General features: G+C 32.0%; 4 protein-coding genes across 4 annotated transcripts; 1 reads left to right on the top strand and 3 right to left on the bottom strand.

The window, feature by feature from the left end:
- LOC131648246 (ras-related protein RABE1c-like) lies at nt 1-2,512 on the bottom strand. The gene is made up of 8 exons (XM_058918021.1): nt 2,413-2,512; nt 1,823-1,895; nt 1,625-1,725; nt 1,408-1,473; nt 1,198-1,295; nt 607-669; nt 434-526; nt 1-337 (listed from the first exon to the last, which is right to left on the bottom strand). Exons 1-8 carry the CDS (start codon nt 2,471-2,473, stop codon nt 278-280), a joined length of 615 nt encoding a protein of 204 aa, XP_058774004.1. The 5' UTR covers nt 2,474-2,512; the 3' UTR covers nt 1-277.
- Nucleotides 2,513-9,566: 7,054 nt separating this feature from the next.
- Nucleotides 9,567-11,355, top strand: LOC131653888 (organelle RRM domain-containing protein 6, chloroplastic-like). The gene is made up of 4 exons (XM_058924212.1): nt 9,567-9,703; nt 9,792-9,860; nt 9,944-10,050; nt 10,783-11,355. The coding sequence occupies exons 1-4, from the start codon at nt 9,667-9,669 to the stop codon at nt 10,834-10,836; spliced, it is 267 nt and encodes an 88-aa protein (XP_058780195.1). The 5' UTR covers nt 9,567-9,666; the 3' UTR covers nt 10,837-11,355.
- Nucleotides 11,356-11,926: 571 nt separating this feature from the next.
- Nucleotides 11,927-12,714, bottom strand: LOC131653887 (histone H2A.2). The gene is made up of 2 exons (XM_058924211.1): nt 12,425-12,714; nt 11,927-12,333 (listed from the first exon to the last, which is right to left on the bottom strand). The coding sequence occupies exons 1-2, from the start codon at nt 12,632-12,634 to the stop codon at nt 12,094-12,096; spliced, it is 450 nt and encodes a 149-aa protein (XP_058780194.1). The 5' UTR covers nt 12,635-12,714; the 3' UTR covers nt 11,927-12,093.
- Nucleotides 12,715-16,999: 4,285 nt separating this feature from the next.
- LOC131648247 (histone H2A.1-like) lies at nt 17,000-17,798 on the bottom strand. Its single transcript, XM_058918022.1, has 2 exons — nt 17,525-17,798; nt 17,000-17,417 (listed from the first exon to the last, which is right to left on the bottom strand). The coding sequence occupies exons 1-2, from the start codon at nt 17,705-17,707 to the stop codon at nt 17,178-17,180; spliced, it is 423 nt and encodes a 140-aa protein (XP_058774005.1). The 5' UTR covers nt 17,708-17,798; the 3' UTR covers nt 17,000-17,177.
- Between the last annotated feature and the right edge of the window lie 224 nt (nt 17,799-18,022).

Consider the following 18,022-nt stretch of genomic DNA (forward strand, 5'->3'; position numbering starts at 1 on the left):
TTTTTTTGTAAAAACCGTTGCCTAAAGGCAGGGAGGGACTAAAAATGAAAACTGCAATATTTATAGGGACCAAAAACTTATTTAACCCAAAAATCAATGACTAGTGTATTATGTCCCAAGGAAAAAGGGCAATGACACAATCACACTGTCATTTACATTCGGATCAACTAACTACTTAGAAATTATGAAAGAATGACAAGGTTAAAAAACATCTTCAATCTCATCATACATGTATTTTTCTCCTTCTTTCTTCATCTTGAACACCAATGTTACCTCCTCAACTACAGCATGTCGACTTTTGTGCACGTTCGTTGATACTAATACTAATTCTTGCCGGCTGCAATGTAAGAACAGACACTCAACTTCATTGACAGAGCTATTAGATAACACAATAAACTTGTCCATGAATTCAAGGAAGAGGAAGTTTGATTACCATTTTCATAGAGCCAGTGTCATCAAGTCTTTGTTTTATATCCCTTGTAATTGAAAAGAAAGCCTTTTCCACATTTCGACTTGTTTTTGCACTCTGCAACAGAAAATACTTCAGTTTGCAGTTATAAAACAAAGGTAAGGAAATATCAGCATTTTCAAATTTACACCACTTACTGTTTCAAAGAATTTGATTCCATACTCGTTGGCTAGTGCTTGGCCCTTGGAAGTAGGCACGGCCTAGAGAGAAATATAAAATCAAATTTGACATACATATGAGAAAGAGAAGATTTGTAATGTGTAAGTGTTACTAGTTTTGTATACACAATTGATCATACTAGTATGAATTATTCATGTCATGTGAATATGAAACACAAAATTAGGTGGTAAAATGGATCTGGTTCATCTGGCATATGGCTGTGGGGCGGACTATGCATTAGGATTTAGGCTTGCGCCCTCTAATAGTTTGTCCCCGCCTGTTTTTTTTTTGAGCTTTTAAAGATGCGGACATTAACATGAACTTTTGCAATTTTTAGGCTTTAGGGATGCAAAGTCCGCATGTCCATCTCGCCCCGCCCTTATTTTTTCATGGGAGGACCATGGTTTTAGACTCACACTCTCAATTATGTCTGTCTCATCCCGTTATTTTGCAAGCTTTTGCGGGACGGACCTAAACGGAGCAGACATGTCTGTTTGCTTATTGCTACCCTTACATAAAATAGTTATATAACAATTGAAAGACAAAAAAGTTCCTCAATGTTTACATACTCTTTTGCTATTATCCATGTCAGCTTTGTTCCCAACCAGTATTTTGTTGACATTGTCGGAAGCATGTTGCTCAATGCTAAGCATCCAACTCCTAATATCTGAAATTAATATAAGTTGGGTGAATATTCCATGTGGTAAAGCTTTTGAAGTAAAAAAAACAACACAACTCTAGTTCAACTTTTAAACCAAAGCACAAGATGGAAACTTTACTGTTAAATGAAGATTCATTTGTAACATCATAGACTAGTAATATGCCCATAGCACCGCGATAATAAGCTGAAGTAGAAAAAGAAATCTAGTCAAGGTTTGGCTCAAAACTCGACTCAAAATAAAGTTTAAACGAGATATATCAGACTTTTTGCTTATATTTAAGATCAAAAGGAATACTTGGCGAATACTCTTACTCGCAAAGAAATTTAAATCTTACCTCTTGTAATTGTTCGGAATCGCTCCTGACCTGCAGTATCCCAAATTTGGAGCTTGATCCGTTTTCCATGCATCTCTATGTTTTTGTTCCTATAATCAATGCTGCATCAGGAAGAATGACTGACTTGTGAGTTGTGATTTAGGAGAAATCCTCACACACTAGATAGTGCAAGTATAAACCTAAATCATGAAAACTCACCCCATAGTTGGAAGATAACTAGTATTGAAAGAACCTTCTGAGAATCGTACAAGAAGGGAACTCTTTCCAACACCTGCAATCAAAAGTTAATATACAGAAATCTTCACATATTAAGGACTTTGTATACCAATTAAACATTCCTCTAAGAGGAACAAATTGATTGTAATTAAACAATTTGAGAAAGCATTTTGATATTTAGTAAATTTTGATCCTAATTGTCACACTAAAAATCTAAGTATAAAAAATGGTGGTTTACTTGAGGAAATTCCCAATTCAAACATTTTTGACAGCATAACTGCATTTATACTTGAACAAAACACACATCTGCGTCGTCTTTGAAGACGTGCAAGATGGATTACTTCGACAAAAAAAATTCACAGTTAAACCATCATTTTCAGGGACTCATACAATCTTTGTCTCTATTAAATCATGGTCAAATAGGACATCTAATTGTTTTGTAGTTAAATTTACCCTCTAAAATTTTAAGACGGCTCTGACACACAGAGTGAAAAGATTCAATTCTAAAACCAAGTACATTAGTCTCACTGTGAAAAATCAAGAGACAAGGGATAGAGGAGTGAGTAATTTACCACTATCGCCGATCAAAAGAACCTTTAGGAGATAATCGTAATCCTCAGTTGGAAGAGCCATCAACACTTTCAATCAGTGAATGAAATCGCAATAAATCAAATTGATTCCTATAAACAATAAATAAAAGATATGAATTTCACGTTAATTCATTCACGCAGGAAAACGAAATGCAAGAGATTGAAATGAAAATATACCGATCGGAAGAGAAGTAACAAGGGAATTGTGAACGAGAGGGGGTTCTGTAATAGTTCAACAGAAGAACTAGAATTGTTTTGGAGGGAATGAACATCATCGTATGTATTTGTAACGTAAGCAATTATGCCTTTAAATTAAAGTCAAAATATTTACACGAAGTAATATATATTTTATATCGTACATAATTAATAAATATTCAAAGAAAATAAAATACAAACAAAATTGGAACAAATCCGTGCATATGCGCGGGTTCTGGTTTGGTACGTGCATTTATTTATATAATATATTTATTTAAAATTTAAATCAAAATTTTTAGATCATAAACATCATTTTTTGTATATAAAAATATTTAAATCAATAATAGATTTTTTCCCGTATACAGTATTATTTATGTTTAGGTATCTTTAGAAAAATATTTGGATCAATAGTAAATTTTTGTATATACAAATATTTAAATTAATAATAGATTTTTTTTCCAGTTTACCATTTTTTAATCAAAATTTTTTGGATCACAAATACCATTTTTCATATATAAAAATATTTAGATCATTAATAGAGTTTTTCCATATACAAATATTATTTATCTTTGGGTATCGTTTACAAAAACATCTGAACCAATTGTAAATTTTCGTATATAAAAATATTTAGATCGATGATAGTTTTTTTTCTCGTATACCTTTTTTGAATAAAAAAATTTTGGATCATAAATATCATTTTTCATATATAAAAATATTTAGATAATTAATAGATTTTTACAATATACAAATATTGTTTATATTTGGGTATCACTTACATAAAATTATTTAGATCAATAATAGTTTTTTTTCCTGTATACCTTTTTTGAATAAAAAATTTTTGAATCATAAATATCATTTTTCGTATATAAAAATATTTAAATCAATAATAGATTTTTTCCAATATACAACTATTATTTTTGTATAAGTATCATTTACAAAAATATCTGAATCAATAGAATTTGATACTAATAGAATGTGACAAATAATAATAGTAGTATGTTACAATTGAATAAGTAATACATTTTTTCCGTGTATATATATATATATATATATATATATATATATATATATATATATATATATATATATATATATATATATATATATATATATATATATATATATATATATATATATATATATATATATATATATATATATCTTCTATTTAATTGTGCAAACTTTATTTTAATTGTATAAACTTCATTAATGAAATATATTAATATAATAATATTTTGAATCATATAAATTAAAGTTAATGATAAAAGACACACATTTTTGTATTTTATCCAATAACACACATTTTCAAGTATATTTTTCAATTCATTTTGATTGAAATAATGTTTTTTTAAAACATATTGTATCTTAAAATAAAAAATATTTCAAATTATATTTCTTCGTTATTAATATTCAATTAATAAAGTTAATCTTTAAAAATTAAATATTATTTTAAATGTAAATTAACAATCATTTAAAATGATCATAATAATTTTTTATTAAAAAACAATTTATTGGAATATTTTGATCAATAATTATTAGAAATAATAATAATAAAGTAATAAAAAGTTAAAAAGTGAAAAGTGAAAAAAGGAAAAATTGAAAAATGGGTTGGAAAAAATCAACAAAAGATATTTTTTGCCCCCAAATAATTAATTTAAACTAAGATAACCAAATGATATTTTGTGATTTCCAGAACAACAACTTTTTTTATACTATAGATGTCAAATATATTTGATCTAAACATTAGACTAGATACGAAAATATTCTTTAAAATTATATATATATTCGGTCAATCAATCTAGAAACTCTTTTCTAGTTTAAAAATAGGTTTAAAATAAATAAAATTTAATTTTAATAATTAAAAATGACGAGTTAAATATATAATTATATATTAATTTAAAGATTTAATTATTATACATTTTCGGTGGATCATAACCACTTATAAGTAGGGTTGTCAGGGTATCACAACCACTTACAAGTAAAGGTTGTTTATGGTACACTTCTGTAAGAAAACTAAATTGAACTATTATATAGGGTCACCTGAACCGAACACAGCCGTTTCAATTTTTATAGAACCGAACTAAATCAAAAGTTTTGATTTTGTATAATGGTTATGAATTCCAAACCATAGCAAACTATTAGAAGACAATTTTTTTAAACCGAACTATTTAGTAAAGAACTAAACCGTTAAATTTATATTTTATTTTTTAAATAAATATATATTTAAATTTGTTTTTAGTATTATTTTATAATTTATTAATATAGTGTTTTACATAATCCTTTTTAATAAATAATATACTAAAAAAAATTATTTTCGAAAAAACATTTTTTTTATATTCAAAATTATCGACTTTTTTATTTTAACTTCAGTTCGTCGGTTCATGGGTTTTTTGAACAACCCTACTCACAAGTAATACTTTATATGTGATTAAAGATAAAGTCAAATATTTATACAACATTAACGGCTATGATTCACTGACGATGTAAAACTTATTTACAATGTTAGTGTATTTCAATTAAATGAAACATCAAAAACTTAAAACATTGTTTAAACTCTAAATATCTTGTCTTACAACTTAAAGTTTGTAACAACTTAAAAAGAGTTTTTTTCGAACAATTTTTGAAGCAAATTTATCAAATAAGTATTTATATTTTGTTGTCTCCAAGATATCATTTCAACTTCTATCGATGTTGTTGTGGACTAGTGTTAAGTGCCAAAATATAGTTATTTTGTGTTTATAAATAGTGGCACTTATCGATACTTTTTGTTAATATCGTTGAATAATTCCCCGTTTTGTGCATAAATATGTATACTTTGTGAATAGATATATTTTCATACACTTTTATACATTTTGATAGTTTTCTACTCTTTTTGTAGGTATTCTTGCGTATTTGGAACATGAGCAATAACGTGTCGAAGACACGGCTTCAAACGCGCGATTTTGAGCGGCGGAATCAATTCATTCGGCGAATAAAGCTCAAAATCAAAGAATAATAAATCACCAATTTGGTTGATATGTTGTCATTGTTAGATAAGAAATTGAATAAGATTTCCAACGCTTCGAACCGGGCGCAGATCGGAGTTACGGTTCTCAAGTTACGCCATTTTTACTAAAAGTTGTTTTTTTCAATTCAGCAGGTTGGGCGCGATGCGCGCGACGCGTGCTGTACCAGATCCAGAATTGTATAAATAGGCGGAAATCAAATATTTTAGGGCATGATTGGATATTTTAGAGCTCCAATCCATCCAATAGCATTTTTTTAGTGGAAAGATGCTAGAAAACACATTGGAGCTATCAAATGGATGATCCGGGATTGAATCCTTCATCAATCGGAGCCGACAAACCGTGAGATTTTTGGGTTTTTCTTCTTTTCTTCTCTTTGTGGTTTCATTTGTGGGTTTTGTATATATATACTTTGATCTCATGTATATTTGTCGCCCATGGCGTTGTATAAAGTTGCTTTACAATATAAACTTGTTGTTTTTCGTGATTTTTTACATCTTGATGTTTAGGTTATGTTTGGTGGGTTGTTTTGCATCTTGATGTTAGGGGTTTGTGTTGTTGTAGAGATAGACCTCACAAATCTTGATTAGGAGATATAGTCATTAGCTTCTTGATTGCAGAGATAGATGAAGAGTTAATGTTCACTTTGTGTTGGTTCGTAATGCTACCGGGTTGTTCGATTGGTGGAGACATCGTCGATCGAGCAATATTTTAATTTAACACGGTAAGCTACCGTATGTTTGATTGGTGGAGAAATCGTCAACTAAGCATACGATAGAACTCGTGGAGGTGTTTGGATACGAATGCCGACAACGGGCAACACGTGAATGGTTTAAGGAGTATAGTAGACTGGGTGAAACTGGTCGATAAGTTTAAGTTTGTGAAGAGTAGATTATATGCAATACTTGATAGTTTCTTCTATTTGAAGAATGTATTCTTTTTGTGTTGATATTTACTTTTTCATTTCATACTTAAATTCATTCAAAATCAAACTCATAACTAAGAATCCGTCGAACGGCAGTTCAGTAGCACTAATGTATGTGGACACGATAAATTCCCGGATAAATATTTCCAAAACTTTTGTTGTTTGCCGCATTACCGCTCCAACAACTAGCTCGACGGATAAAAGCGGCTCAACCCAATCTTACTACCTGAACGGCCCAGTAGCCTTGGCCCAATCACCTTAAGGCAGAAAGGGAACACTTTCTTTCCCTGCCCCTCTGTCGAGGACGTACCTCACCCCGGTCCGAGGACAGCCCACCATCGCACCCCTCGACAAGACTTACTGCTGCGTATAGTAGTGGAACATCCACTCTGCTTCCTGTCGAGGATAATGGATCCCCTGTTCGACAAGAAATATCCCTCTTCCCGACCAACGACTAGTTACGGCAGCCTCCCAGGATCCCTAGAATTACTCCTGGAATACTTGTAGTCACGCGTTTTGGGCCTAGATCCACGATCCAGCCCAAAACGTGGACCAATGACCAAGCGGTAGGGGCAATATAAAAACCCGCTCATTTGAGATGGTCAGGTAACACAATTGCAAACCCTTGAAAAACTAAAATGTATATGTGCTCCTACTTACTTGATCGTCGGAGTACCTGGCAAGTACAACCCCTCCTCCTCCTCATCACCAACACCATGCAGACGTCCCTGGCTCATTTATGGTTCTTATCAGCAGGTCAGTACAAATGTCAATCTATTAAACCTTTCTTGTGACATGGTAGACCGCAAGTAAATTTTTAACAACTTAAATATTGATAAACTTCTTTCTTCAGAAGTAACTATCACAAGAATAGTCAATAAAATTCTATATGAAATAATTGTATTATGAAAATAATAATATAGTAGGTCTTACGTTTTCTTCTGGCTACATTTCTCTTAGTAACTTTAACTCTGCCAAAAATTCATTCTCGTTAATATCAGATTGTTCATTATGCTTACCCGTTTAAAGTTACTATAACAAGAATTCAACATTGCATCATCCAAAGATTGTAACTTATGAGAAGTAAACTAGAAACCAAAAATATTTTTATACTCTAGTTATTATTGAAAAAGAATTACAAGTGTGAGTAGTATGGGGAAGTCTCACATTGGTTAGCAATGTGGAGATTTGAGCATTTATAAGTGGGAGAATCCACAAATTTATCACCTTAAGGTTTTGGATAAGTATGTGGTGTGTCTCTCACAAAGTGTGTTACTCCTAAGGGAAGCTCCTCAAAGTTAAAGATGTTCCTCGTGTTGATCCCCTAAATTGCACCAACAAATAGTATCATGAGTTTTTGGTTTCGAGTGAATGGATCAGCTTACTTGTATCAAAATGTTCAGGATTGCACCAACAGTTATTGCTAAAATCTCTTATTAAGATAGAAAAAACAACAAGGGAAAAAAATCATTAATCCTGAAAGATTCCTCTTCAGATAGCTCGACTAATAATGTATTTAAATTTTCACCAAATTATCTTTTTCTTTTAATTATACGTCTTTAAGAAATATTTTGATGATATTCAAATCAACCTCCAAAAACCTTAAGGTTAAGTGTGAGTTTATTCACTATTCTCCCCTTCAAGCGAAATCTCTTCCATGCCCATAAACTTGTATGGTCGTTGCGAGTACTACAATGGGATACGTCGCCTGACCATAACCATGCCAGGAAGACTTTCAATACAAGGAATCAGTCCCTTAATTAAACAAGAAGACTTTCGAAACAAGGAGTCGGTCCCTTAATTGAACAACCGGCTCTAATACCAGAGTTGGGTCATCATGAAGAGCATCCACATTGGGTCAAGAGCAACACACAAGTGAAAGAGACGCCACATATTCACCCAAAATGTTAATGTGATTGGTGTATGCATCATCTCACTTATAAGTGCTCAACCTCCACATTTTCAAGCAATATGGGACTAACGACTCACACTTGTGCACAACACCAACGAGTAGATGACAATGATTTTTTTATTATAATGGGCTATACTACTTTCCTAATCTCATCTTTGATACACCAAAATTTGCCTTAATCTCTAAAAGTCATGGTCTATCTTCTGTTATTTTAAAGTCAAATATATGAAATTCTAGTATAGCTAGATATAGTTATAATTACTACTATAAGATAATGTCTTTTGGTCTCAAGAACATTGACGCCCCCCCCCCCTTCAAAGGTTGATGGGCGCGGTGTTCGCAGACCAACTAGAAGAAAAAAACACTTGAAGTCTATGTAGATGATATGGTAGCTAAGACTCTAGAGCAGGGAATTGTTGTGAAGACCTCAAAGATATATTGGGCTCTGTTAAAGATATAACATGCGTCTCAATCCAACCAAATCTTAAGATTTGTATCAACCAAATATTCAGGTTTGAAGAAAAAAATTCTTAAGATTCTTATTAATCAAATGAATATTAAGCTATAATCAACGTGAAAAGTTTAACCACAATTAAAAAAATTTAGCAACTAACAAAGAAGTGTTCAACTCCCACAAAATTTGTTGATAATTATTTCATTTTATTGATATTTAACTATCACAATCTTCCTTATTAATAATAAAAATGTATAAATCGTTAGTTGGTTCAGTAGTGATTGATGCTGGATTTAGTAGGAAGAACCACGATTCCCGCTACTTTGATCGAGAGAAGGCTATAATCACTTAATAGAAAAAAATTACAAAATAAAACCAACAATTGTAATATACATGAGATGAAAAATTAACTAAAGATGATTTTTTTAAAATAACTAGAACAAGCACTCATCCTCAAAAATTATTTTACACATTCAACAAATAAAAATCACAAATCTTCCATCAAACTAATTTTAACATATATCAATAATTTGATAGAACATATATCAGTCATTGAATGTAAACTGAAAATTATTTTAGAATTAATTTTCTCAATATTTAATCCAAAAAATATTTAACACAGGTATTAAAAAATGAAATACAAAATGCCTTCACAAATATTCTAGCCTTAACTCCCAACGGCTAACCCTAGTACTTGTCTTCGTGCAAACGATCAAGCTACACCAGAATCTGGAATTTAACAACCATGTCTCAAAGAATCGGAACAAAGCTATTTGTCAGCAGTTAGATTTTTTTCTCTTTCACTCATTCATTTGTGTTCAATACATTAAACCCTCAACATTTTCAACATTGCTTCGTTTCATTTTCCAGGACTATCATTCTACACTACAAACGACCAGTTCGTGAAATTGTTCTCACCATTCGGAGCACTTAAAGAAGGTTTGTGTACCCTCTTCTTTCTCTTCTCACCCCCCAATTCCATTGCTATGTTGGTTTTGAATTATGATATTATGCTTTTGCAGCTTCACTTGTGGTAGACCCAAAAACCAAAAGAACTAAAGGTTTTGGTTTTGTCTCCTATGAGTCTGAAATTGAAGCAGAAAAGGCTATGAAAGCTTTAAATGGAAGGGTAATTGTCTCTTTCCTATATCTATATATTGGTTTGTAGTGTCTATCAGAATAGGAATATTATGCAGTGAATGTGTTTGTTAAAATGCCTGAGTGATTAAAGATTTGGGAACTGTTTGGATTGGCTTGTTTTTTATTGGGCATAAGCACTTGTGAGACTCTTTAGAAGAAAATATGAAAATAGTTCGTGATATGTTCTTAAGTTCTTTTCAACGTATTTCCAGAAACTATCATTAATAGTTTATGAAAATAGCTTATAACTTAAAGAGAATTTTTATTTTGTTGTAGAAATGGTTTATATATAAAGCTTTAGTTTTAAGTGTCTAATTAAGTTGTTTATCCAAATAGAGACTTAAAGCTTTAGTTTGTTTTCTAGTTTAGCTTTCTCTTCTTTTTTTGTTCTCTAATCATCTGTTTGACGACGAACAAGCTTTCTGTTATTGGTCAATGAAAACATGCTTTCATGTAGTCATTGCAATCATCATATCTAATCTATTGGATAGAGATCAAATGGCTATTATTGTCATACATTTGGCGTATTGATAACTTATAGTTTCAACTGATCTTCGTCAACGGTCAAGATCATTAATTGCAGTGACGGCTGCATCAAATCCATTTTTCTTAGACTTTGTAGAGAATCTGACAAATATATTATACACCTTCCATATATTGTTGTTCTTTGGAATTAATTTATAGATACATTCAATGGAGTAATGTTATCTACATGGTGCAGATAGTTGATGGAAGGCTAATTTTTGTTGAACCTGCAAAATTGAAGGATTCTTGATACGTGATTTCTTTCCACTCTCAAATCTTGTGTATTTCTGATCATTTTTAGATATCAAATCATGCTTGATCAAAGTGTATAGCTTTATGTTCTTGCTTAAAGCAACTCCGGAATTTACCGACTGTTTCTGTATGAGAAAATTTCATAATATGATATTGACAAACAGATTGAAGCATTTTGGGCTGCATAATTTAGGGATCAAAGTTGTTAAAATCATTGTTCATATTTCAACTGCAAATGAAGCAACTCTTTCTTAAGGTAAACAATTACATTCAAGAAAGATTGTGAGCTTATTTGGGTTATAATCTATCCAAATTTCATAGTTTACATTCATAGACTGCCTTGAAAGGTTATGAGCTACATGAATTCGAACATATCCATAAACAAATTCATGTGTGGACACAAACTTTCTTTATGCCCATCCCCTATAGATCTATGTAACTACATCTAGCAATACATGTACGCATATCTCTATATCTCTGTTGACATATTCACATTATTTATTGTTATAACTTATGTAAAGGAGATTAAGGACCAAATAAAAGTTAATAATAATAACTTGATCATAATAGTTAGATTTATTTGCGGGAACAGGAACATTAACTAACTAAACCTTCTCTCAATTGTAAATTGCAATTCAATCAATGAAATTATTCGTGAATGTTTAGCTACTGAGTTTTCTCTCATCATGTTCACAAAGTTTAACATGGTATTGCAAGCCATACCGAATCCATATTCTTCCATTGCTGCAACAATGCACAATACAATAACAGTAATACAAATCAAGACAAACAACTGCTTCGTACTATACATTTTTATTAAAAAAATTATCAATTAGCATTTTTGATTTATTTTTTAAATCGGGTAAGGAAGGTTTAGACTTGTCTTGACGACAACTTATAACATTTATTGACAAAGCTGCAGGGATTAATGATCCTAGTTTCCATAAGTATATGTTTGCGAACTGGAATGAGGTCCGAGATTTTTGCTTAAAAGGATATCAACCGTCATGCTATCACTCAACTCAAACTAAACGGAAAAATAGTAAGCAATAACAGAATAGTAAGAAATAACTGATAACTAAAATATGTGCGGAAATACAAAACGGTTGAAGCAAGTCGTTTCAACCGATCTGTTCATAATAATTCTTAATCATCCACAGTGAAATCAAATTACATATTTTTAAAAGCAATAAATCATTCTGTTACATAAGAAAAGACCTATAGCTCAGATATACACACAAATCAGAAACCTAATCTAAGCCTTCTTAGGAGATTTCCTGGCCTTGGAAGGAGACTTGGTAGCAGTAGAAGCACTTTCAGTCCTCTTTGGCAAAAGCACAGGGTTGATGTTAGGTAGAACACCACCATGAGCAATGGTAACACCAGCTAGCAATTTACCAAGCTCTTCATCATTCCTCACAGCCAACAACAAATGTCTAGGACTGATTCTGTTCTTCTTGTTGTCACGTGCTGCATTTCCAGCCAACTCAAGAACCTGAATAATTAACAAATTTCAAATTTAGGGTTGCAAACTCAATAATCTTGATTAAAATCAATTAAGTGATAACAAGATAATTGAAATTTACCTCAGCGGCGAGATATTCAAGAACAGCAGCTAGGTAAACGGGAGCACCAGTACCAACACGCTGAGCATATCTACCTTTCTTCAAGAATCGACCGATTCTACCAACGGGGAACTGAAGTCCAGCTCTAACAGATCTGGTGACTGACTTCTTCCTTGGTCCTCCTCCTTTCCTTCCTCCGGCTCCCTTCTTTGCCTTTGTGCTTGCGTCCATTTCGAACCCTAGATTCTTGCTGTGATTTCGGTGCTTTGTTAAAATTGAATGTTGATGAGTTGTGATGATTTGAGATTTGAAGATTTGTTGGCAGGATATATACTATAGTAGTGTTTTCGACACCGTGGCGATCCCCGTGGGAACTTGCAGAGATTGAAATAGTGACCGTTCGATTGGAAATTATCCATGACTCAGAATCATCTGCGTGGCGATCCGCGTGTTTTTAAATATACCAATGAACGCCTTTATTCCACAACACACCACTTTGCAGTTGCACTTTTCCATTTTAAAACAAGGAAAGTTACTACTCACTATCTCAATAAATCTATAATCCATAATCAACGTACTACATTTAAGAGTTAACGATGTGTTCGATAAAAATAGTTGGTAGTTGATAGCTGATAAATGATAATTTATAGTTGATGATTGATAGATGATAAGCTAACATGAGTGTTTGATAAATTAGCTGATTCTTTAGCTGATAGATGCAAAATGACTTAAAAGAACATTTTAATTAATAAAGGTAATCATATATTTTGTTAAAATAATAAAGATATAAATCGAAGAAAAAATCACAAGCTAAAATCTACAAGCTCAAAAGCTACTTCAAATAATTTATGAAAGAAAAGCTAAAAGCTAGTAAAAAAACTACAAGCAAAAAGCTAAAAGAGAGTTACCAAACAGAGTTTTTTCATTAATGAAAAACTGAAAAGTTAAAAACTCTTTTTAGGGTCTTACCAAACAGACCTTAAGACCAGTATTCAGTAAAGTGAATAAATAATAAGAAAAATTTATATATTTTATGTCATTATTATAACTGATGCAGACGATATTGGTATATTTTGTTATTTCATTTATAAGGCACTAAGGCAAACATTCTCTAAAAGAAAAATATCATGAGAGAAGGAGAATAATAAAATAGAAAGAAATAAGAAAAATTTAAATTCTTTATGATTTTAAATGAGAAGAAGCCTCATTTATATAGGAGAAATGTTGTCTCAAAAAGAAAACAATTCTTTGGTCATTCAAATGAGATGATCGATTAACATAATTATTACATGTGAATAATTGATTATTAAAGCCACAAATTGAAGATTTTGCTTTCTAATTCTTGTTAATCATTGAGTTCGCACCAATCACTTATAAGCGTTACAAAGTGAAAATAATTGAATATAGTATTATGACTAATTTAATATCCTTTGTAAAAATGCTTCTACATGATCAGACAGTCCCTTAATCCACTAGTTAGGACTTTAAAATAATTTTATGTGGTATTATAAAATCAAGAGAGACATCTTAAAGGTTTTAGTGTGTGTGTGTGTGTGAGAGAGAGAGAGAGAGATAGAGAGAGAGTTGTTTTAGTAGCTTAGGAGTTACTCTTCTAAAAATATAGCACTCAGACAGACACGTTCAGACGAGCTTTCATACTTTATCTCTTTCATAACTCTAAAGTTTGAAGTTCCTTATACATCAATCATATAAGCATTGCACTGGAATTCTAGTATTTTACTTGATGAGGCTTGGTATATCTTTAAGATCGGACACCATCATCAGTGAGTTGAAAAGTTGCACCACTGACTTCAACAAGCATATGTGTCGTTATCATCAAAACAACAAGGCAGTCAACAATATCAAAAACATTGTTTCAACAAAGTTTGTTTAAGCTTCATACCTACAAGCACATAGATCAATAAATTGATTTGAAAGGAGCGTCTAACATAGCTCTTATTTTCACTGTTGAAAATTATGCATATTTGGAGGATTGCATATACATGCACCTTATATTCAAGTTCTCCAAAATAGAACTGTAAACGTCGAGCAATCTAAAACTAACACATTAATAAAAGAATACCAACTTTTGTGTGTGGAGTTTGGAGAATTTGTAACCTTCATGTACATGAGATATTCGCATATAATCTACAAATTAAGAATTTAAGGAAAACTACATCATATCAGGATTGTTCTAATATGATGCAGGGAATGACAGCGTAAAGTAACTACTATCAAATAATTGTGTGATCTTAAGTTACTCAACATGTCAACACTCTTCATAATGCTTAGTTCACATGAGCATAAGTTAAAAAGGCTTAAAGTAAGTGAATGCATTTCAAAATGCAAGGATAAGAATAAATATGAGAAGGAGAAAATCTCATTTAAGGCTTTTGTTAGCCCTTTTGTAAAAAGATCTGAAAGATTGCCTTGTGAAGACACATAAGGAGTGCAAATAAAGCCACTGTCTAATTTATCTTTAATGAAGTGTCTATCAACCTTAATATGTTTGGTTTTGTCATGTTGCACTGAGTTATGAGTTATGCTTATAACAGACTTATATCACATTAAAGTATCATCGATTCATCACACTTTATCCTTATATCTTCTAAGATTGATTTCAGCCATATTAGTTCACATATCCCTTGTGCCATTTCCATGAACTCTACTTCAGCACTAGATCTTGATACTACATTTTGTTTTTTACTTTTCAATGTCACAAGATTTCCACCTTGGAAAATGCAATAACCTATAGTTAATCTCCTATCCACAATTGACCCTACATAGTCGACATATATGGTTCAAGACCTATACTCTCGTTTCTTTCAAACAAAATTCCTCTACCAAGCGTTCCTCTCAAATATTGTATAATTTGGAGTGCATCTTATAAGTGAATCTCCTTTGGTCAGTGCATGAATTGGCTGACTAAGCTAACAAGAAAAGTAACAACAGGTTTAGTATGTGAGAGGTATATAAGTTTTCCAACTAATATCGGATACATTTCCTTATCAACCGCAATATCTTCTTATGCATTTCCCAGCTTTACACTTGGATCAACTAGTGTATTTACAGGCTTGAATGTTGTCTTGTCAGTTTCCTGTCGAAGATCAGTAATGTATTTCTGTTGAGATATGAAAATTCCTTTCTTAGAGTGAGCAACTTCAGTTCCCATAAAGTATTTCAATTTTCCCAAGGATTTAATCTCAAATTCCTTGGCTAAGTTTATATCCAATAATTCTTGCCCTTCCTCACCATTACATCTGACTATAATATCATCCATACATACCAATAACATAGTTACTCCCCCTGTTTCAAAATGTCTGATAAATAAGGAGTGATCTTATTGACTTTATTTGAAGCCCAAAATTATCATTACTTTAGTGAATCTTTCAAACCATGTTCGTGGCAATTGCTTTAACCCATATAAAGTTTTTTTTAAACTTGCACACGGTGTTAATGGTAGTACGTTTGTGGAATCTAGGAGGTACATCCATGTAGATTTCTTCTTCATGTTCACCATAAAGGAATGCTTTCTTCATATCAAATAGATTTAAGTTCCAATTACAATTAACTGTTAAAGATAATATCGTCCTAACTGTATTCATTTTTTCAACTGGCACAAATGTCTCAGAATAATCTACTCCATAGTCTCATTATCTTTTTTTCAACTCTTTATGGGTTGTTGTTACTGGAAAGATTGGGTTATTGTTACTAAAAATCAAATTCATCCTTTTTTTTGAATTCTCCTATGGAATCCAAATTCACCTTTTTTTTTATTTGTCATGTGGAACTCATAAACTATACAATAAAAATGGGTTTGTATGAATGAATGAAAATGATTAAGAAAGCTTCATTTTCTAAGAAAAACAGTTTCACAAAAAGAGTTGATAAGATTTGTAAAATTTTAGGAAACGCTCAAACAATTTTTAGAGGATAATAAAAACAACCTACCAGAAATCCAACAGGATGCAGCGGAAAACAAACATACGACAACACTAAAATCATGACCCAAAATCATACTAAAAGGGGGGAACTAAGAAATCTGCAACGAAAGCACTATTGGGGAAGAACAAGTTTCGAGAAGAACACAAGTTTTTTTTTTCAATTTTTTATAGATTGTTGCTGCAAGATAACAAATTTCTGCATTTTAGAGTTTTTTTGGATTGTTGAGGCTTAGACTAGTAATGGTTCTGAACTAGAGTTTTTATATTTATTGAAGAAAATTGATTTATTGATTTGGGGAAAATTAAAAGGATAAACATATTTGGTAGAGTTTGGAGGCAACTGATTATTGACTATATTATTTTGTTCTCTAATATGAAAGAGAAATAAGTATCCTACATTTAGTTTTTGCAATTTAGACTATTTCAAGGCGTTATAATAAGCTAACGGGGAGTTATAATAAGCTAACGGTGGAGGTATTGACATAAGGGAAGTTTAATACATCTTTGCTTGAAATCATTTTTGTCAAGGTGTATGAATGGAATCTTTTACTAATAAACACATTAATTCTGAAACGCTAGAGTTTGTACATGTTACCTTACACCATGAACTGGCTTATTAACACTTACAAACGTGTGAAGTGGGATTGGAGCATTAACATAAAACTAAAGGGTTGTTTTAATTAATTAATCAAACTCACCGTGAGATACAGAGAAATTTGAATTGCACCGATAGTTATACATCGAATATTTTGGCTACAATAAAAGCTAAACTTAGATATCAACATAAAACGAAAAGGAATAAACAAAGCCTAGTATCTAAAGCCTTCTATCTAAGCCTTCTTTGGAGATTTCTTTGCCTTTGATGGAGACTTGGGAGTACTAGCAGCGCTTTCATTCCTCTTGGGCAAAAGCACGGGGTTGATGTTAGGAAGAACACCACCGTGAGCAATGGTGACACCAGCTAGCAATTTTCCAAGCTCTTCATCGTTCCTAATAGCCAACAACAAGTGTCTTGGACTGATCCTATTCTTCTTGTTGTCACGTGCTGCATTTCCAGCCAACTCAAGAACCTGAACAAAACACCAAATTTCAAAAATCAGAATCTCAATTTCAAAATCCCTAATTAATAGCAGTTTAAGATTAAAAAAAAAAAAAAAAGAGGGAAATTGAAATTTACCTCAGCAGCAAGATATTCGAGAACAGCAGCTAAGTAAACAGGAGCACCAGTACCAACACGTTGAGCATATCTACCTTTCTTCAAGAATCGACCGATTCTTCCGACAGGAAATTGAAGTCCAGCTCTGACAGATCTGGTGACTGACTTCTTCCTTGGTCCTCCTCCTTTCCTTCCTCCGGCCATTTTGCGATTTGAACACTAATTCTTGAAGCGAATTCGCTGTGTTGAAAGGAAGGGTGAGAATTGAAGAGTGATGAAGATGGTGAGATGCTAAACGAGAAAGCGTTGGCAAGGTTTTATACCATTGTGGTCATTGTTACGAATCTTGCACCGAAAACAGATACGCCGTTGGATCAGAACTTATCGATGGCTCACTGCTACTTACGTGGCAATCCGTTACTTCTAAAACAGACCAATAAAGGGTAATTAGGTGGGGTAGACTTTTATTTTTTGAATTTAGTTATTTGTAAGTTTGTTTTGGCGGGTTCTAGCAATTTT

This window comes from Vicia villosa, linkage group LG2 (assembly GCF_029867415.1).
Source record: "Vicia villosa cultivar HV-30 ecotype Madison, WI linkage group LG2, Vvil1.0, whole genome shotgun sequence".
NCBI classification, from domain to species: domain Eukaryota; kingdom Viridiplantae; phylum Streptophyta; class Magnoliopsida; order Fabales; family Fabaceae; genus Vicia; species Vicia villosa.